This window comes from Equus asinus, chromosome X (genome assembly GCF_041296235.1).
Source record: "Equus asinus isolate D_3611 breed Donkey chromosome X, EquAss-T2T_v2, whole genome shotgun sequence".
NCBI lineage: Eukaryota > Metazoa > Chordata > Mammalia > Perissodactyla > Equidae > Equus > Equus asinus.
The window spans coordinates 103,973,083-103,995,676 of NC_091820.1; the positions used below are offsets into that span (position 1 = coordinate 103,973,083).

Genomic DNA, 22,594 nt, shown 5'->3' on the forward strand with positions numbered 1-22,594 from the left:
AAGATGTGGTACATATATACAATGGAATACTACTCAGCTGCAAAACAGAACAAAATCATTCCATTTGCAATAACATGGATGGACCTTGAGGGAATTATGTTAAGTGAAATAAGCCAGCGAGAGAAGGATAATCTGTGTATGACTCCACTCATATGAGGAATTTAAAATTATGGACTAAGAACAGTTTAGTGGATACCAGGAGAAAGGTGGGGTGGGGGGTGGGCACAAAGGGTGAAGTGGTGCACCTACAACATGACTGACAAACATTAATGTACAACTGAAATCTCACAAGATTGTAATCTATCATTAACTCAATAAAAAAAAAAGAGCAGAAGTTTCTGCAACAAAATAATATCAAAGCAAATACCAATAACCCAAAGGTGATTTCTCCCTGTGCCCACTGAGGTGCCCTGAAGAGTTAGTCTTTCCTCAAACAGAAGCCTTTTTTTTTTTTTTTTGAGGAGGAGGTTTAGCCCTGAGCTAACATTCGCCTCCAATCCTCCTCTTTTTGCTGAGGAAGATTGGCCCTGACCTAAAATCTGTGTCAATCTTCCTCTATTTTACAGTTGAGATGGCTGCCACGGCATGGCTTGGTAAGCGGTGCACAGGTCCACGCCCAGGCTCCCAACTGATGAACCCGGGGCCACAGAGGCAGAGCACACGAACTTAACAGCTGTACCACCAGGCCAGCCCAAGAAACTGATTTTTTATCTGAAACTTAATGTCATCATCATATGTTGCTGTCAACACAACCACAATACAATATAATAGCCCAACTATTTTGGCTAAATTAAAAATAAATATAGGTGTATAAATAAGAAAACCAATATCAAGTAAGAATATAAACTTCAATCTATAAACCACTCAGCATATATATCAGGACAATCAAATATTCTTGCAAATGCTTATTTATAAATTATAAGTTGTTTTCTTTCTCACAATAGATAAATTTTTCTGGATCCGATAAGATATACCATTTCACCTTATTACTCCACCGTAGGTTTATACATAATTGTAAAAAATTCACAGTGAATTTTAAATCATAGACTGTGGTCCTTTGATGTAATAGTCTATTAGTAGGCTGCCCGTATCTGCCTCAAGAATTTTGCCCTCAAGGAACAAAAATTCTTTTTAGCATTAGCCTGAGCCAGTATAGCCAAAGGCATAAAAAAACCCCAGATATATACACACATACACAAACCCCAAAGTAAAAAGCCATCTATAATAGCGCTGTCCAACAGAAATGTAATAAAAGCCATATTTGTAACTTTGTTTTCTCATAACCACATTTTAAAAAAGCAAGAAGAAATAGGTGAAAGAAATGTTAATAACATTTTATTTAACCCAACATAGTCAAAGTATTATCATTTCAAGTTATACTCAATATAAAAAGCATTAAGGAAATATTTTATAATTTTTTCATATTATCTATTCAATATCTGGTATGTACTTTACACTTATAACACATCTCAATTCAGACTAGCCACATTTTAAGTATTCAATAGCTACATATGTCTAGTGGCTGCCATATTGTACAGCACAGACTTACAGTGGTTTTTATTTTATTGATTGATTTATTGATTTATTGATTTTGAGGAAGATTAGCCCTGAGCTAACTACTGCCAATCCTCCTCTTTTTGCTGAGGAAGACTGGCCCTGAGCTAACATCCATGCCCATCTTCCTCTACTTTATACTTGGGACGCCTACCACAGTATGGCGTGCCAAGTGGTGCCATGTCCGCACCTGAGATCTGAACCAGCGAACCCTGGGCCGCCCAGAAGTAGAACATGTGCACTTAACCGCTGTGCCACTGGGCTGGCCCCTACAGTGGTTTTTAAACTTGAGCATGCATCAGGATCACCTGAAAGGCTTGTATGAAACAGATTGCTAGGTACCACTCCCAGAGTTTCTGATTCGTAGGTCTGGATGGAGCCCAAGAATTTGCATTTCTAACAAGTTATCGATGATGCTGATGATGCTGATCTGGGGACCACACTTTGAGAACCATGGCCATAGTTCTTTCAAAATTCAGCTTTGAAACCATTTTACCCCTGCATTAAGGTGAATGATCAAGAATCAACCCTAGATACTGTGATTGTTGTCATTATTTTTGGTGGTGGTGGTGTTTTTGCAGTTTTTAACATTGCAAATCACCACTTACATATTGGTTAAGATTGGATAATTATTTATGTAGATGGATATTTCTTAGATCTTCACATCTGTTACTTTCTGAGTGCTTCTTTCCAGGAGGCCAAATAGGAAAGAAACATTTATGGGCTTGTTTGTACTTAGTGAATATTTACAGAGCTGTATTAATACCATATCCACATGTATGCTCTGATCTTTATGCACAAAACAGCCTTTTCTGATTGACAAACTCTTAATCAACAAATAGATGATCTGCCCAGTGCAAAGTAAAGGCTTTAATAGCAGTTAATTTGAGTTTTTAAATGTATTAATTGATTTGAAAAACATTGAACTTTAAAATATTAAATGAATAGCTCACTGTTTTTGAACCCAGTGGAAAATAAAAAGAATTTTTAAAATTTCATGGTGTTTAAAACTGTGACCTGAATTTATCTCTGAATGTAGGCAGGCCCTGTTCGCCAAATTGTAGGTGGTTCTGCTCATTTGTAAAAGATACAGTTTCCTCCAATCCCTAAATGCTTAAATATTTATTTTCCCTTGTCTCATTTCTGAAGAAAAACAATGAGGAATTAATACCTGGTCTTTAAACTTTGTTTTTGTCATAAGAGTACAAAAACAGCATCAGAGCCTCCTTTGGCTCCCCCTGTGTCTGAAGAAGAAGATGAAGAAGAGGAAGAAGAAGAAGATGACAATGAGCCCCCCCCAGTTATTGCACCAAGACCAGAGCATACAAAATCAGTAAGTCACAGAGACTAGATCCAAATGATTCAAAAGCTGTCCTTTGGAACACTCATAGAGCCAGAATCTAGTTGGTCAACTAGTAGCTCTTGAGCATCTACTGTGTTCCCAGAACTAGAATATAAGATATGAACTTGGTTGAGGTTGCTGTTTGGGGACACAAGATTAGCACATGACAATTAGAAAATAATACCAAACAATTTACAAATAAGTGCAAAGTTATAAAACTACTGCAGAAGTTAAGAAAGAGAAGGAAATCCATATGAACCAGGTAGGAAGAATTACCTAAGCGGAGGCACCAAGACCAGAATTAGCACAGCACGTATGAGGACCTCTAAAGACTAGCTTTCAAGGGCAGTATACTTGAAGCAACTTAAAGCTCTTTTTTAATATAAATCACTTGTCTTTAAGAACTCATTGAGTGTTGGGGGGCAGGGCAGGTGGAGGTAGGGATGAATAGATGGAGCAGAGAGGATTTTTAGGGCAGTGAAACTACTCTGTATGATACTATAATGATGGACACGTCATTATACATTTGTCCAACCTCATAGGATGTACAACACCAAATGTGAACCCTAATTTAAACTATGGGCTTTGGGTGATTATGATGTGTCGATGTAGGTTCATCAATGGTGACAAATGTACCACTGTGGTGGGGGGATGTTGATAATGGGTGAAACTATGCATGTGCGGACAGGGTGTATATGGAAAATATCTGTACCTTTGTCTCAATTGTGCTGTGAACCTAAAACTCCTTAAAAATTTTGTCTTAATTTAAAAAAAAAGCCTTATTGATATGACAATGTCTTGACTTCACATGCTTTCCTGGGCCTGCTGTTTAAATTGTAGAACTTTTTTTTTGTCTTTAAGATCTACACTCGTTCCGTGGTTGAATCGATTGCTTCACCAGCAGCACCAAATAAAGAGGTCACACCACCTTCTGCTGAGAATGCCAATTCCAGTACTTTGTATAGAAATACAGACCGGCAAAGGAAAAAATCCAAGATGACAGATGAGGAAATCCTAGAGAAGCTAAGTGAGTTATTTTGCCATTGTGACTTTCTTCATGAGAGGGTGTCTCATAAACTACTTAAAATGGGAAGGGATCCTTTAAAATTTGCATCTGCTTGCATGATCCCCAGGATCCCTGAAGTCACGACGAAAAGTTTGGGACTTGCTATGTATTTCAAATCACTCCCTCATTCATACTTTTAATTTAACAGAAAATTTTATTTTCACTTGAAAAAATTAAGGTGAAAATTTGACATAATGAATTAAGTAGGAAATTTTATTTTAAGATTGTGTTCCCAAAAGGGATAAAATAGTCTGATGAAATATCTTATGATCATACCCCAAGGGTCCCAGCTGATCAATCATGATAGATAAGTCAACCTCAGAACCCAATGCATCAGTCAAAACTGGCAGCTGCAATAATATAGCCTTTTCCCCTAATTTAAGAGCATTTCTATGTGGGAAGGGAGGCACGGCCGAGAAATGCTTGCACCCTCCTTCCCACAGTGTCATTAGTGTGTACATGCTTGTGCATACATATTCGTTTCAGTTTTACAAAACACTCCTCTTCCAGTTAGCTTTCTGGGTCAAGGAGATTAAAAAAAATATATCTCTGCTAAAAAGAGTCAAAGGTCTGTGAAACATATTCAAACTCATACTACAAAAGCATCTAACTAATTGCTAGTTATTTGCAATCAGTGCTCCCAGTCTGACTAACTCCTGCTCATCCTTCAAAACAGCTCAAAATTGCCTCCTCATGAAAGCCTTCCTTGTCTCTCCCAGTTTGAGTTAAGGACCCCTCTTCTTTTTTTTTTTTTTTTTTTAAAGATTTTATTTTTTCCTTTTTCTCCCCAAAGCCCCCTGGTACATAGTTGTATATTCTTCGTTGTGGGTCCTTCTAGTTGTGGCATGTGGGACGCTGCCTCAGCGTGGTTTGATGAGCAGTGCCATGTCCGCGCCCAGGATTCGAACCAACGAAACACTGGGCCGCCTGCAGCGGAGTGCGCGAACTTAACCACTCGGCCACGGGGCCAGCCCCAAGGACCCCTCTTCTTTACTGCCTTTATTGCAGTAAATATCACACTGTACTAGTCTGTCTCTTTCACTAGACTGTGAGCTCCTGAAGGCCAGGGACTGTGTCTTCTTTTCCTGTATGTCTAGCTCTAATAAAGTGCCTGGTACATAAGGCACTTAACAATGCTTGTTGAGTGAATGAATGAAAAAAATGAGCAAACAAATGCTTCTTTACTGGGTTCCTACTTGTCTGTTCTATGCCAGAATCTTTGGAGGAAACAACAGAAAAACAATTTCCTGCCGTCAAGAAACTTAGAATTTTCTTGGAAGATATGATTTAATAGTGTGTTACAATTAGAGAACAGGAGGCTATCTTGTTTTTGCAAATGTCTATGTAAAAGAACTCAGAAAAGGAAGAGAGCACTTTGGGCTATAGGCCACAGGAAGACTCTGCAGAGGTGGCTGTAGGGCCATTTTGCCCCCCAGGGGACATTTGGCAATGTCTGGAGACATGTTAATCGTCATGACACAGGGATTGCCACTAGTGTTTAGTGGATAGAGGCTAAGGATGCTTCTGTACGCTCTATAATGCAAAGGATAGCCCCCGCTCCTTTCCCCTCTGCAACAAAGAATTATTCAGCCCCAAATGCCAACAGTGTTGAGGTTGAGACACTCGGAGCTAGAGGTATTTGGAAAGGCAAGAGTTCAGCTTGCAGCTGTCAGTGATCTCTCAGAACTGGCATTGCTGGACTTTAGCCAACTGACTTTACTGTACATGATTAAATATGCCTCTAGTGCTAATGCCAACTATTTGCTATAATAACAACAGTAATAATCCCCATTCATTGAGCACCTTCTCTGCTGGCCACTTTACATACATTATCAGGTTTGATTTTCACAATAATTCCTTGTGGTAGATTTGAATATCTTCATTTTACAGATCTGTCAAAGTAAGCCTCAAAAAGCTAAAAGTGAACAAATCACCAAACTAATGAGTAGTAGAGCCAGAGTTTGAATGTGAGACTGTTTGCCTTCGAAGCTTACAGTATTTCCATTACCCACTTGGCTTCTGCATATTCCAACTGTCTATTTGTGTATAAGGGAAGGAATAAATGAAAGAATTGCCTGGGTAATTTCAGTTCGATTATTCAGACAATTGCCTCTATTTTCCCCTTATTTTGTACATGTAGACATGACCTATGACATTATACCAGATTTTAAAAATCTAACAGCTTTACTTTAGTAAAAATGATTGTTATTTGGTATCTGTTTCAAATTTCAATATATTTATTATAATGAAAATGGATTTATAGCTTTTTTAACTTCATTGACAGAGAAACAAACAACATTTTCTTGGGCCAAAATCTTGCTTTGCTTATAAACTGTAATGGTACTGGAGCTGTGGTCTTTGTAATTTGTTGTTTATTCTACGCTGCACTGAGCAACACGATGAAGAGGAGAAAGCTACCTTTGATTATATTTTTTATTAAGTGTTTTCTTTTCTACTGGAGAATGCTTGGGCCTAGAGAGAATCATTTTCCCTCTAGCCAGTGGGCCACCTGTAAATGCCACCCCTATCTTGTGCTTACAGATCTTGGCAGGGAGAAGCTGCAGAGAAATGAGGGAGTGCTGCTCGTGAAGCAGATCCAGGCTGAGCTATACTGAAAAGTCGATTTTTCCTGCTTCTGCTCCACCATCGCCCTCTCTCTGCCCCTTACTCGCTATATAACCTTAGACAAGTTATTTAACCCCTCTGAACCTGAGTTTCTTATCTGTCAAATGGGAATAAGAATCATAACTACATTTTAGGATTCTGTCTGTGGGACGGATTTTACCTAGCTCTACCTACGGCTAAGAGAACAGGTATTGGAGTCAGAAAGGCCCAGATTCCAATCACAAGCCCATTGCTACCAGCTGTGTCACTTTAGGCACTTTAACTTTTCTGGACCTATTTTTCCTCCTTTAAAAAAATGGAGATAATAATATTACCAAACTCATAGCTTTATGATAATTAAATGAGAATAAGGCATGTAAAAAGCTCAGCAACAGTACCTGGTACGCATTAGGTGCTCAGTAAATGGTAGTTACTATTTTATTACATGAGTATAAAGGCTTAATAAGATTGTAATCCCATTGTAATGATGAAATGAACCATAATTGAGTCTGAGTTATAGACCCAGACTAGCTGTGTGTCATTAGGCAAGTCACTCAACTCCTCTGAACTTCAGTTTCTTCATCTGAAAAATGGAGATAATAATAGTACCAATATAATAGAGATTTTGTGAAGACCAAATGAAGTTAAGTATGTAATACACCTAGCACGATAAAGAGTATTATAAAATTGTTATTTTTGAAAAATGAAAATGACCATATTTTTCAATATAAACAAATGAGGCATGAGGTCTTCCATGGGGACAGAATGTTTGAAACCAGGAATAATCCCAGATGTATGGTCCCTATAAGAAGTCACTGAGGACCTTGGAATCAAGGCCCCTATTGGATCTTGGGGGAAGGAGTAAAGCTGTGCTGAGAGGCAAAGGAGAGGGGGAAGGGAGACAGAGAGGTAGAGGAATGGCCCACATACCAGAGTGGGCCACACCATAAGTATGAGGCAGAGGTGAGGGCGACCTCACCTTCAGTCTCATGGATCCTTTTACTGTGAGGTGGGCAGCCCAGACCACAGAGCTGCCAGGCTGTTCATCTTCCGTAGATACTGATTGTGGGGGCCAGACCATGGGATCATTAATGGCTAAAATGAACAGATCATCTTTCAGTTTTACAAAGACAGATAGCCTGGGTCTGGCTTATTCATTGTGGTCTGTCAGAATCTGTTGGAAAATAAAGTAACCCCTACATTTTCGTGAAAATTTTCAAAAGGTGCTGACTGTCAGCAAAATTGTGCAATGCAGGAAATTTGTCTTCGCCTTCCCTCCTCTGGGCCCCACAATTGCCTCCTTCTTTCGTCTCTCCCCTACCCCAGCATTTCCCACTCAAAACTCTTTATCCGAATTGCCCCTCAGATGGAACTGATGTTAATTTAGAGAGTTATTTTGCTTTTTCTCAGGAGTCAAAACTTTCATTATGCTAAAGCGATAATCCTTTAATGGTTGGAGTCCAGCTTAGTTTAATATGCAGGAGAACACATTGATGGGCTTCCCTGCCGCTGAAACCACATCATGAACCCTATTTTCAAATACTAGTATTTAGTGATTTGTTAAATCCTTGTACTTTAAAATGAATAGTTTGTTTCTTATTTAGGAAATTTCTCTGGTAGGAAAGTGTTCTAGTATTGCTATCATTTTTCTTTCTTTGATTTTGAGTTGCTGATTTTTGTCACTTTTTTCCCTATTGTGTCACAGTGTCTTTTCCTTTCATTGCTATAATTTATAAAAGCAAGTTATAATGGCTCTGATGAAAGAGGTCACTTTAAAAGCTTGTTTTGTGATTTGGCATTGTAAACAAGGCTTCCTGTGTACTTGCCTAAAATCAGTAGATGGCAGCACACACTCTCCTGTGAAGGTAATGAGTGTGGGGACGCCATTTCATTTGAACAGCAGTTAAATTCAGAAGCAGGATCTCATCAGAATGGTTGTCTTATGGTAATCCTCACGAAAGGATTTATTTCCAGTTGTTGTTGTTTTCCTTCCCCTGCATACCATGGAAATAAAGGCTGAATAATTTACTACCATAAAACCTCATTAACTGAACCCTGCCAATTGGAATTGGTCATAATTTAGAAAGTGGCTTGGGCTGAAGCTTATTTGCTTTTGTTCGGTCTATGGGAAAGAGTTTGCTTTGCGACTTAATAGTATAACTTTCTTAGAAGACTATAAACTGTTTAATAAAACTATGGTTTCAAGTGACTTTAAAATCATCATTTCATTAAAAAAAAAAGTCTAGGCCGTTACCCATTAATAGCTGACTTGAATAAGGATAGCTCTCAGTGATGTAAAAATCTCTGAGACAATTTGAAAAATGAAATAGTGACTCAGAAGTTGTTAAATTGGTGGCATACTATAGATATAGCTCAAGTAAAATATATTCTCTAACCCCTGTCTTAAAATACGGGGCATTTACAAAAGGAAATGCCTAATTTTATTTGAGTTTAATTCAACAGACATTTATTGAGTAACCACTATATTCCACACACAGCATTGTATGAGGAGACACTGAGGATCCAGAGATGAATAAGACATGCCTCCTGTTCTCAAGACAGAGTTTATAAGGGATGTCAAATAAATAGATATAGATACATGGTCCACTAGCGACAGAGAAAGAGAGCAAGAACAAAAGCAAAAGAGGCAGAAAGAGAGAGAGAGAAGGTATAGGGGTAACAAAGAGAAGGGAAATTATTAACTTTATTCAAAAAAATCAGAGAAGGCTTCCTAGAAGATACAACACTGAAGCTGAGTTGAAGCATGAATAGGAACTTGCCAGGAAGAAAACTTAAGAAGGACATTCCAGGCAGAGAATAGCACATAATGAAGGTGTGAAGGCATATGCCTGGGAACTCTTGACTTATTCAGTGTCACTTCAATATAGAATTAGTGGTGGATGGCGGGACTGAAGTTTTAGGACAGGAAACTAAACTGTTAAGCAGGAGCTGATCATGATCTACAACTAGTTTGTTACGGTCAAAGCACAAGGTTCTGGTGGGAAAGTGGGGAAGATGAGATGGAGAATGAAGCAAAAACCAGATTTGAAGAACCTGGCATTCCATGACAAAGAATTTGAGCTTTACTCTGTAGGTGTTGGGCAAGCATCAAAGACTCCTGAACCAGAGAATCACGTGATCGGGTCTGCTCTTAAGAGCATCCTGACAGAGGTATGGAGCCTGGACTGGAGTGGGCGGAGGCTGGAAATTAGAAGTCAAGTTAGGAGCCTGTTGAAATAGCCCAGACCAAAAATGATGAGGGCCCAACTGGAACAGTAGTAATGAGAAAGGGGCAGATTCAAAAGGTATCTAGGAGGTAAACAGATATAGGCCCAGGACTCGGTAGACCACTGCATGTGGGGAGTAAAGGTAAGGAATGAATCGAAGATGACTCCCAGATTTCTTACTCAGGCTACTGAGTAGATGGTAGTATCATTGACTGAGACTGGAAATACAAGAGAAAAAGAATTGTAACAACTTGCATATTGGTAAGTCTTATTTAACCTAACTGAACCATGGACTTCTATTACAAAAAACAAACAACAAAAACTCACAACAACCTGATAAACAATCCATCAGTGAAACATTTCTTTTATTCTTTTATTATTTTTTTCAAGGTATAATATCTACTGGTAGGTCTGAATTAAGTTGTTCACTAGCCCAGAAGATAAATCATCGTCTAAATTAACACGAGGTATTTTCTATAGCACACAGTTTAGCACTTGAACACATATTTTTTGTTTGCATTCATTTAGTCAACAAATATTTGTTCAGCAGCAGCCACTGTTCTAGGCACTGAAGTTACAGGGATGAAAAGACAAAGTTCCTGTCCTCAAGAAGAAGCATGTAAGTCTCATTAGAAGGATGAGAGAAGAATTCACAAGGGAGGATCACTTGAGATTGTATTTAAATAATAAATAGGAATTCATGGGTTAGATAGGAAAGGGAAAGGGGGAGCATCTGCAAAGACCTAAGCCTCATATAGGCTAGTATCACAATGATATAAAGTAGGACGGATGGAGAGGAGAGGAATAATAGGAGGTTAGACTGGTTAGGTAGGAGTTAGATGGCGCTCGATGGTAAAGGACCTATGCTAGACTAAGAAATTTGAACTTGATCCCCTAGTGAGGAGGAACTTTTGAGGAATTATGAACATGCAGTAAAATCACTCTGAATTGGGTGACTATACATCTCAGTTTACCCAGGAAAGTCTCTGTCTATGAATTATATGGTTACCCTTTTCCAAAGGTATTGTGGAAGAGAAATTAGAGATGGCGGAGTACAGAGGTAGGTAACGACTAGCACAATTGTTTGGACAAGAGATGTTGAGTGCCTAAGCAATGGCAGTGGCCCTGGGCATGAAGAGCAGGAAATGAATAAGAGTGACAGTTAGGAGGTAGACTCTATAGACCTTCTCTTGATCAGTTCGTGTATGTAAATCTTGCCTTACTAACTCTTACTGACTCTACACTTCTTTGGGACAGGGGCCATGTTAGTAAGATATGACTTCAAGGTAATGATACTGAGGGCCAGAGGCATCCAAATAAATAAGTCCCTTCAAAGTAGTTGAGAATCTGCACCCTTATTCTCTTGCTGCTGCTATGGCCTGGAATTTGTCTACACCTATTTGAGCATTGCATTGAAGAGTCATTGTCACTTCCTTTAGATTTACTCTGAGTGGCGGCAAGTATTCATCCTCTGAGTAGTGGATTTGATATTTTGAAATAACAAAACCAATTTTTTTTCCAGAGCCAAACATGATAAATTAATGGTTTTCTTATGTGGCTTATAAATTTACTCCACAATGTTTGGAATAATCCATAGAAACAGAAAGTAGATTAATAGTTGCCGGGGATGGGTTGGGAAGCCAAGGGGCGATGAAGAGTGACTGCTAATAGACACAAGGTTTCTTGTTGGGATGATGAAAATGTTCTAAAATTAGACCATGGTGAAATTTAGTAAATTTGTACAACTCTAAAAATTTTCTGAAAACCATTGAATTGTATACTTTAAATGCGTGAACTTTATGGTGTGGAAATCATAAACTCACTAAAGCTGTTAAAAAATGTTTGGAGTGCTAGTGGGGTCCTAGGTTCAGGGATGTATGTTTTTAAAAAGCATGAGACTCGTTACTTAATGATTAAATTTTGTTCTTTATTAGACTCATCCCTATCCCCCATTGCCCTTAGCACAGTACTGCGTGCATAGTAATTGCTCAAAAGATATTTGTCTAGTGGAATTGAACGTAGTGTAGTGCTCAATTTTACTCCAGTTGAAAGAAGATAGTGATTTTATTAAATAATGTGTACAAGTTCTTAGATGTTTTTATCTCCTAATCCACAGTATCCTTTTATGGGAACTTTTTATAAATGTTGGGTTGTGGGGCCGGCCCCGTGGCCAAGTGGTTAAGTTCATGCGCTCTTCTTCAGCAGCCCGGGTTTCACCGGTTCGAATCCTGAGCACCAGACATGGCACCGCTCATCAGGCCATGCTGAGGTGGCATCCCATATGCCACAACTAGAAGGATCCACAACTAAAAATACACAACTATGTACCAGGGGCTTTGGGGAGAAAAAGGAAAAGTAAAATCTTTAAAAATAAAAAATGTTGAGTTGTGACCAGTCCTTTTTGTTTCCCAAACATCATCAATTTTGAATATAAGTAGCATGGGTGATTACTACCACTTTAATTAATATATTACTATTTCTTACATTGATAAAATGTATCATTATCCATATAAATATAGATCACGTGAGAATATTGCTCTAATGTTTTATTTGTCGTTGACTCTGGCATCTTAATTTTTAGTATTAAATAAAGGGAATCCATCAATCAATTTAAATCTCTCTCTCTCTCTGTTTCTCTCCTCCACCCCCCAACTCAGGAAGCATTGTGAGTGTTGGTGACCCAAAGAAGAAATACACAAGATTTGAAAAAATTGGTCAAGGGTAAGTGATTATTTGAAATATCAAAAGATGAACACCAGAGACATATGTTAAAATTCAGTTACAACTTGGATTTCTCATGAATTATGCTTCTCATTTTCTGGGTTATATTCATGTTTTGCATTCTCATAATATTGGCCTTTCTGTCTGGCAGACTGACTGTTAATTAAACAAGGAACATATCCTGCTAGAATCTTCACTGTTGTTGAGCTGAGAGTGAATTTTTTAGGGACATTTTGATCCCAAATAGTTAGAAGGTTCATACCTGATTTCTCCAGAAAAGCAGTAAGTTTATAGAAACCTCTAGCTTGTATGAAAACCCCCTTTATCCCTGTCTCCCTACATCTGTATGGATGTTGTACTTAAGATTGTGTTTCATTGTCAAAGTGACAGAGTGAGGGTAGACAAAGTTGTTGTTGAATGAATCAGAGGTAGGCAGAATTGACCATCAGAGTAAGGAGGAAACAGATCAATAATTCCTAAATGAGATGGAGTGCGTCATTTTCACCTCGTATGCTCGTTAAGAATAGATTCTCAGGCCCCATGACCAGAGATTTGATCCAGAAATCTGAGGTAGGGCTCAGGAATCTGAACTTTGGAAACGTTTCTCAGGTAATCCTGATCATCAGCTACAATTACACGTTTCTCAGGCCTCACTGTGAAACTAAGCAGGAGGGCTTGAGGAGGCAACAGCATCTGAAACAGGGAAAAGTTTTCTTTAAAGAGAAATGAAGTGTTATTAAGAGCTGTTCTTAAATGGGAAATGAGACAAGATATTTATGTGCACCCACTACTGTATGTCAGGAAGCAAGATGGCACCCCAGAGGTTTTCTGGCTAAGACAAAGGACTGGGAAGGAAGAGATAGAGCTAATGGCCTGAAAAATTATGCTAGTCCCTCACCCAATGGAGTCTATTTTTGGATAACAGAATGTAGAATTTCTTGAAGCATCTCACTGTTTTTCCTAGGATTTTTGGGTTCGGAAAATTATATATTATATATAAGCTTGACTATTTTTCATGATTTTTACACTTTGTTTCTTTCCCTTAGCTTTTATACGAAAGTTTCTTTGGAAATTTCCGACTTAGCTTGGGAAATAAGGGAACGCATTCATTAGACATTTAGGCTAGAGGGTAAGAGGGATATATCTCACCCCCTTACTTGTAGGGTTTGTGCCTGGTGGGAATCAAGATGCTGTGGTGAGAAGACTCTGAGAGGGAGGCAGAAACTTAGGGAGAAATATATGGCCAAGTTTTTCTTCCAGTGGAAACCATAATGGTACTACATTTCTAAGAGGTTGAAATATATACCTGTTTGTGCTTTTGCTTCAAATAGTCAAATAGTATTTCTGCCTGTTGATCTAAAACAGTGCTATCCAATGGAACTTTCTGTGATGATGGAATTGTGCTATATCTGTGCAGTCCTATATGGTAGCCACTAACATGTGTGGCTACAGAGCCCTTGAAATGTGTCTAGTGCAAATGAGAAAGTATATTTGTTCAAATTAATTTATTTTCTCAGCCCACATTTATTGAGCACCAACTATGTGCCAAGCAATATGCTAAGTGCTAGAGAAACAGAGATGGGCAATGATGGTGTGGACCCTCAAGGAACTTAAAATCTACAGTGATAAATGCTTGAGAGAGGGCTAAGTAGGGTCCAAGAGGAACATTGAGACAAGCCTACTCAATTCACCAGCAGGTCTGGCTTCTATAACCGTTATTTCCCACCTGGAGTTTTCTTTCTTACCTTAAGCAAGGAAGCCTTACCTTCCCATGCCCATATGCAAAGCTCAACTCACTTTCTTCATGCCCAAAAGGTAAACACCAAAGGACAGATTGCATAAACATAATATTATGTACTAAGGGGGCTTGGAAAGCAAAGGTTGGCTTTTAGATTTTATTTTATTCCGGTTGGGTCTTTGGTGGAGCTAATAATAGGAAAGGATACACAGGGGTGGCCCTGTGGTAGAGTGGTTAAATTTGCGTGCTCCACTTTGGTGGCCCGGGGTTCGCCAGTTCAGATCTTGGCAGCAGACCTACACACTGCTCATCAAGCCATGCTGTGGTGGTGTCCCACATAGAAGAACTAGAATAACCTACAACTAGGATATACAACTATATACTGGGGCTGTGGGGAGAAAAGAAAAAGAAAAGAGGAAGATTGGCAACAGATGTTAGCTGAGTGCCAATCTTCCTCACCAAAAAAAAGCATACTTTAAAAAAAAGAGGATACACAATCCACAGAGAAGTGGCATTCCAGATCTTTGCTGTCTAATATGGTAACCATGTGACTCTTGAGCACTTGAAACATGGCTAGTACAAAGGGAGATATGCTGTAAGTATAAAATATGCATCTGATTTCAGACAGTTGATATGAATAAAGGATGCAAAATATCTGATTAATAAATTGTATATTGGTTGTTAAAATGATATTTTACATACATTGTGTTAAATAAAATGTTAAAATTAATTTCACCTGTTAAGCTTTTTTAAATATAGCTCCCAGAAAATTTAAAATATGGCTTGCATTATATTTCTAATGGACAGCACTGCTCTAGTTGTAGGTATAAATGGGAGCTATTTATTTTTTCATAAATTGGTTTTTTTTCAGAGTTCTTTTCTGGGGAGTGGAAGATGTTATAATTTTTTGATTTGTTTTGATTGTTCATTCCCACTAAGACCCAACTGAGCCAAAAATTTAAAAAAGAAAAAAAGTAGGAGATGGTCTCAGATATCTCCCAGCTACCAGGTAATGAAGCAAGAGTGATTTATCCAACAGCAAAGATTAGGCCACCAAGCAACTTTGCATACCAAAGAGATTTCCTTTCCTGGTTGTTATTTATGCTTCTGACCTCTGAAGGTGCAAAAGGAAAGTTCTCTATTTCTGCATACATTTGTAAAGTCTTTACAATCTAAAATGAAAACTCAAAACAGAAATCCTACTTGCCACTGCAGAAAGGTCTGTTTTAAATTCCCACTGAGTTTATCATTTTAAAGAATGATGAAACCAACAGATAGTTTACTCATAGGCCAAATTCAACTTTTCAATAAGTCCTTAGAGAGTAGGGAGTCCATTTTGTTCCTCTTTTTGTCTCCTTTAGGATCTAGCACAGGACTTTTGCACACAGTTGGCCCCCTCAAATCAATTCTGTACAATTTTGGTCAACAGCCAAAGTTCACTGGGCCAAACTCAGAGACCTACAGAGCTTCCCCTGTCTGCCTCCCCCATGTCTCTGGATCTGTTTTTGCCTCAATAAATATTTGTTGAACCAATGAAAATGTTTGTCTTTCTAGCTCTCCCTTTCCTCTGTCTTCTGTCTTTTCATGTGTGTATATATGTTTTCCTTGCTCTTTCTGTCTCTCTCTCTCTTTCTCCGTGTATCTTCATCTCCTTGTTTCTCATTATGACTTGATCTGCCTCACCACATCTGATTCTTCGTCCTTGGAGAATTTCTGTGTGCCACATATCTGTTTTTTTCGTTTATGTTGGCTTCACCTTCTGCCCATTTTCACACACGCACTCAACCAAAATGGTCATAATATAAAATCAAGATGTATTTTTAAATAGCTTTTAAGATATAATCTGGTAACGTAAATTTATTTATTTACTGTAATTTTATCATTTACTAATTTTGGATTTTTAGCGGATTTCTACTCTCTGTTCTTAATTTTTAAAGTGAATGAACAAAATATTGATTTGTCTCTAAAACAAAAAGAAAATTAACTTTCCTTTTACTTAAATTTCTCTCGGTGGATTTTTCCATAAATGGCTGGCCTAAGTTAAGACAAACTGGTGTCTACTCTTGATGTATAGTTTTTATTTTCTTTTCATTAACTCTTTTTTTATTGTTTTGCTTTACCCATTACGACGGTGACATTCAGACCTGTGTCAGTGATCATGTGGTGCTAGGAATAATCAGCCCCAGGATTCCATTTTCAGCTCCATTAATCACCCTCATCTACTTGCAAAGCTAAATTTTTCCAGTATGGGTTTCTGCCATCCCAGCATCCAGGCCTGAGGCCATAGAATTGGGCTCCATCTCCCATAAATCAAGTTCAGAATTGCATGTCTAATCATTTGAGGCCATAGCTGTGAGCTGAAGATTAAAAATGACATTATTTCACCAGGTTTGCTGTGAAAGTGTTCTGTAATTGGCCACAAAATCCAGATATTTTGAGCAGATGTATATAAAGTTAAAAATAAAGGAAAGAAAGAAAAAAGACCTGGTACTCCCCAAATTATCATTAACTGAAAAACATGAGTTTGTCAGAAATACATCTGGAAGGGACTTAAGAATCTTCACTCTCTAGGATAGTTATATAAAAGAACTTTAATAAATGGGGTAGGGTGAGACAACAAAATCAAATATTTATTTTCAGTCAACAGCTATCATTGGCAAGCCCGTGTAATTCCTGAATAAGCAGTAGCTATGTAAGAGAGGGCTGAATTTACTACCAATGGCAGCTGTCCTCACAGATTTCTCATTAATATATTTGAAATCATTTTAAACCTTTTCCTTAAATGAGAATGCACTGAAAAACAGATCCTTTTTCTCTTTCAGGTTCATATTTCTTTTCTCTTCAATATTAGAATAGAAAAATATTTTTGAGGAAGCAGCTCAGAGAAAATGGTTTGGATCCAGTTTAACAAATAACTTTTTGAATTCAGTGAACTTTTGTTGAGTGCCTACTATGTGTAATGCATAGTAGTAGCTAAGAACCAGGTTCTTGGGGTCACAATGAGCTCTGTGCTCACTGTCTCTTTGAATGTCCAACAGGGAGAAAAGTTATATCAAGAAATAAGCAAGACCTCCTTCCCAAATACATGTCCCTTTCCCCCATATTGTATCTACATATTAGGGGTGAAAGACACACCCATAGTAACTATTATATAGAATAGAATACCGGAAGTATAGTAATGTAATTACAAAGAGCTATGGGGACAGAGAGGAGGGACAAATCATTATAACCAGGAAGGAGGTATGATGAAAGATTCTTAGAGAGGGTGCATTTTGAGTAGTCACTTCAGGAGGTGTAGGATTTAACAAGTGGGAATTATGGAAAGTTTCATTTGAAGGAAACGAAATGAACACTTGCTTCAGACTGCAGGTTTCATTCACTTTGGTATGCCAAGGGCCTGCAACAGTGTCTGGCATAGAGTAAATCTTCAGCAAGTATTTGAGGAATGCTTATTGCAGAGACCAGAAGAATTAAATCAACAGTACCCGTTCTACAGTCAAAAGTCCAGTTTAGCAAGGGATTTAACAGGAAATAATGCTAGAAAGATCTGTTGGGACTGTGTTATGAAACAAATTAAGAGAAACAAGCTGCACTGTACTTTTTTTTTTGAGTTCATAGTAGTTTACATCATTGTGAAGGTTCAGTTATACATTATTTCTTGTCTGTCACTATATACATGCACTGTATTTTTTATTTGAGTTTAATTTTTTGAAGTAGGTAATACTTGGACATGGTATAACATTCAGAAGATATAGAAGAGTAGACAGTGAAAAGTAAGTGTCCCTACAACCCTTGTCCCTCAGTCTCCCAGTTATCCTACACAAAGGAAACCTCCAGAAAGAAAGTGTTAATTGGTTTCTTATACAATACTTTCATAGATTCTGTTAGATATATAATAAATGGTGAATGTCTACTTATGATGTTTAACTTGTTAATTCACTCATTTACATAATTAAAACTACACATATATAAAATAATGTGTAAATTAGGAGAGATTTTTCTACTTTTTCATTTTATGGGCAGTATAATTCAAAATCATCCTATGCATCTTTAACATCGTTCTTTTCGTAATCATTAGAGCCCCTTTTTGAATCTCCCAGCAGTTATCCAAGTATGTCATCTGACTTCCATCTAAGATCTTTGAGATAGAATATTTTTGAATCTCCATATGATTCTGCCCCTGGATATTTTATTCCTAGTCACAATTACACATTCTTAAAACATTAAGATAATTGTTTTCTGAATCTGTCCTGTAGGTGTATATTTAAATCTTCACAACATAACTCTCTATTGCTTTTTAAAATTCCTATTACAAATCTTCAAACTTACACAAAGTAGAGGGAATAGTACAGGAATGTCCATATTCTTATCACCCAAATTCAACATTTATCAATGTTTTTAATATAATCGCAATGCCATTATAACACCTACAGAAACTTAACAATTGCTTGATATCACTAACACCCAGTCTATAATCAGAGTTCTCTAATTGTCTCAAAAATGCAGTTTTTATAGTTGATTTGTTCAAATCAGCATCCAAAAAGATTCACACATTTCCTTGGGTTGGGTCTATTAAGTCTCTGGACTCTAAAGCAGTTCTCCTTCTTTTTCCACCACTATTGACTTATTGAAGAAACTAGTCATTGCCTTGTAGAATGTACCACTTTCTGGATTTGTCTATTAGTTTCATTTGATGTCATTTACTTATTTCTCTAGTCGCTGTATTTCCTATAAATGGAAGTTTGCTTTAGAAACTTAATTAGATTCAGGTTCAACTTTTGGCAAGACTTCTTCATAAGTGGTGTTATGTGTTTCATATTATATCATACCAGGAAGCATACAGTGTCTGTCCCATATTTTAGTGATGAGTAGATCGATCAGAAGATTCAATAGGTGACTGCGCCAAAGTTCCTCATCAGCCGTTCGTCTAGTGATTTCATCAATTTATGATTATTACCCAAATCAATTATTTCATTAGGGATTATTAAATAGTGATTTTCTAAATCTATCATTCCTTCCATAATTATTAGCTAGAATACTTTTGTTGAAAAAAACTTTACCTCATCAGCTAGGGGTCTTTGGTTACCCTGAAATGTAATTCACAGGGAAATTAGATAAATGCTTTTTTTTTTTTTAAGATTTTTTGTTTCCTTTTTCTCCCCAAAGCCCCCCCAGTATTTACTTGTATATTTTTAGTTGTGGGTCCTTCTAGTTGTGGCATGTGTGATGCCGCCTCAGCATGGCCTGATGAGTGGTGCCATGTCCGCACCCAGGATCCGAACTGGCAGAACCCTGGGCCACCGAAGTGGAGCACGTGAACTTAACCACTCGGCCATGGGGCGGCCCCCTCCATTTTCTTTGTTCTCTCTCTAGAACTTCTGTTATTCAAATGGTGAATCACCTGGACTGATCCTTTAATGTTCTTATCTTTTTGTTCCTATTTTTCATCTTTTTAAAAATTCTACTTTCTGGGAGATTTCCTCGACTTGCTATTTCACCCCTTCTCTTGAATTTCTGCTATCATGTTTATAATTTCTAACAGCTGGTAGCCACTTGGCCGTGGGGCCAGCCCTAATGCTTTATTTTTTTAATTGTCAATTTTCAGTGTAAGGAATTGGTACCCAAGTTACTTCCAAAAGCATCCAGTGAGAGATGTTTTTATTTTTTCTTTAAGGAAGAAGGAGGTATTTTCCTTTACTAAAAAAAATCTTTATAAACTCATGGGTTTTTATAGTTTCAATTTGTTTCATCATTTGCATTCATTATTGATTTTGATGGTCAAACTGTCCCACCTTTGGCTAATGAGAACCCTTTTCACTGCAATAATTTGGAAAGTGACCTTTGAAAAGCTTGTTTATGACATCTAACACATGCAGTTATGAGCTCATACCTTCAGAAATAATTTATTTACATTGTTTCTATCCACTTCTGATAGATACTCTCCGTAAGCTCCAAAACTAGCATTGATTGAGAATATTTCACCTAATGTGTCTTTCCCAAAGAGTACTTTATGGATAAAAATTAATGAATATGGAGAATTACTACATTACAAGAGAGATTTTATATGGATTTGAATATAAGGCAATTCCCTTTTTTTGCCTGAGGAAAAAATTTTGGGGGAAAATCCCTTATCTTGTATTTGGGCATAATGGTGCATTTCTCTGTGTGTGTGTGTGTGTGTGTGTATGTGTGTGTGTTGTGGGTACATTTTTAACACAAATGGTAATATGCTATATATTTCCTTTTTTCTTCTGTGCCTTTGTTTTAGAGATGATTCCATGTCAGTACCGCATTCTTTTTAACGGATGCAGTGTTTTGTTGTTTGGATGTACCACAACTTATTTAATCAGGTCCCTGTTAATAGATACTTAGTTTGTTTCCAATATTTTGCTATTATAAATGAGGCTTCAGTGAAGATCCTTACAAATAAGCCACTTCATGCATATGCAAATTTATCATCAGGATAAATTCCTGAAGGTGGAATTGTTACATGAAATGATATGTGCATTTTTAATTTTCAAGTTGCCCTCCATAGAAGTTGTTCCATTTAACACTCCTGCCAACATGTATGAGCGTGCCTGTTGCCCACACCTTTGCCAACACAGCCATATTCATTTATTTGGAATTATAGTACTATAATAAAAATTCATCCCCATACTGATTTTCAAAATGGAAAATGTTTAAGAAAGGAACTCTAATAAGAAATTATATGGCAAAACAGAAGTCTCCCCTAAGAATCCATTGGCTAGTATAGTCCGTGTCTGTATAATGCCAAAGTATCTTTGTTGCATGTCATATCTCTCCATAGATTAGACCAGTGATGCAGCTAAATTTGTCAGAAAGTGACAATAAGAGCATATTTTGAAATCATTTTCCTCTTATGCATAAAGATAAACGTCTTGCCAAAGGAATTTTGTCTAACATCTGGATCTTTGCCAATCATATCATTATATAGAATGATAATATGATCAACTCATCAGTAATTGCAAACAAACATTTTTGTTTTGCAAGCCCATCATCCTGTCCCTCTAAATTAGTTTTAGTTTTAAGGCTTGAGAAAATAATATATCCTGTGAGGTATTTTTCAGACTTATCTTTGCTACTCAGTGAGAAGCCCTCTTCTTCTTACTCTAACATGAAGTTTCCACATTGAAGATAAATAGTTTTGAAACTTGTTTGTTAAAGGACTTGATGAATAACAGCTTGTTTAGAGAACCTGACAAAGCAGTGTACATCATAGAACTCAGGGATAAGTGCTGAGAATAAAACCTCTGACTTGCTTTTCTTTGTTCAAGAAACTATGGGCAGGAGCAGAAGTGATGTCTAGTGTGCTTACAGAAGTGATTCTTTGGGTAGGACCACCCACCCCAAAAGTATTTGCTTCCTCATTGGATCTATTTTGGGCCATACAAGGTAGAACACTGCTATGAAGCGCTAAATAGATGTAGTCTGAGCTTTATAATAGGTTTTGTGATGAAGGAAGTTGGAAATACATTAGCGTTTCTGAAGAACAATGTTTATGGAGCAGTGGAAGATGTTCTTTGTTCTACTTAATGCTCTTAAATGCACTGTGTTGTGTGCTGTCTCTTGTAAAGAAAGATGATGCCACTCAATCAACCACCATTAGCGGAGTGTGCTCTTTAAGTTGTTTTTCCCAGCCACAGTAATGAGCTTGTATTAAGCTACCTGCCCCCCCCTTTCCTGTTCAGGCCCTCTTGAAACCAATGGCACACACTGTGAAACAGCTGTTTAGACTTAATGTTGGAGTGAGTAGTGGAGCGTTAGCTGGCCTTTCCAGGGATTAAGCCCTGTAACTGTGGCCTCATTATCACTGGACTATAACCCGCTGACTTCCCGGGCCTCACACCCATAATGTGTTACAGCTCTATTTAAAATTAGATGACCATGAATACTCGGGGAAAAGTCATGCCCCAGCTAAAGAACAGAAAATTCCCTGTTCTGATTTATAATCCTAGTAATTAAAAACTGTACCACCTGGCCCTGGCTACATCCTGTGTTCTTAGAAAGGTACTGAGATAACATGATTTTTACATAATTTTACTTTTTTTGATTTAGGGATACATTTTCAAGAGGTGAATTATACAAAAGAAAACACTCTGAAACTCTCTCTCCGAAAGAGTTACTGCATGTAATGTTAACACGGTTCATCACCATTCCTGAGCCTAAAGGGCAAATGTCTCAACAAAATAAATAAATGTATGATAGTATTGGACTATATGATATCTATGTATTTTTATGTTAAGTGCATTAATATAGCGAGACAATTTCTGAATAGGGGCCTACAAGTAGTAACTGTATCTTAAATACTCAGCAAAAGATAA

General features: G+C 37.5%; 1 protein-coding gene across 8 annotated transcripts in view; it reads left to right on the forward strand.

Annotated features, from left to right (window-relative positions):
- Positions 1-22,594, forward strand: part of PAK3 (p21 (RAC1) activated kinase 3) — a 250,474-nt gene that overhangs the window by 198,748 nt on the left and 29,132 nt on the right. For all 8 annotated transcript variants that reach the window (XM_044763450.2, XM_070502415.1, XM_070502417.1 and 5 more), the window contains 3 exons: positions 2,756-2,887; positions 3,758-3,923; positions 12,451-12,514. In XM_044763450.2, the coding sequence (XP_044619385.1) occupies positions 2,756-2,887; positions 3,758-3,923; positions 12,451-12,514 (362 nt within the window). The remainder of the gene's footprint in view (positions 1-2,755; positions 2,888-3,757; positions 3,924-12,450; positions 12,515-22,594) is intronic.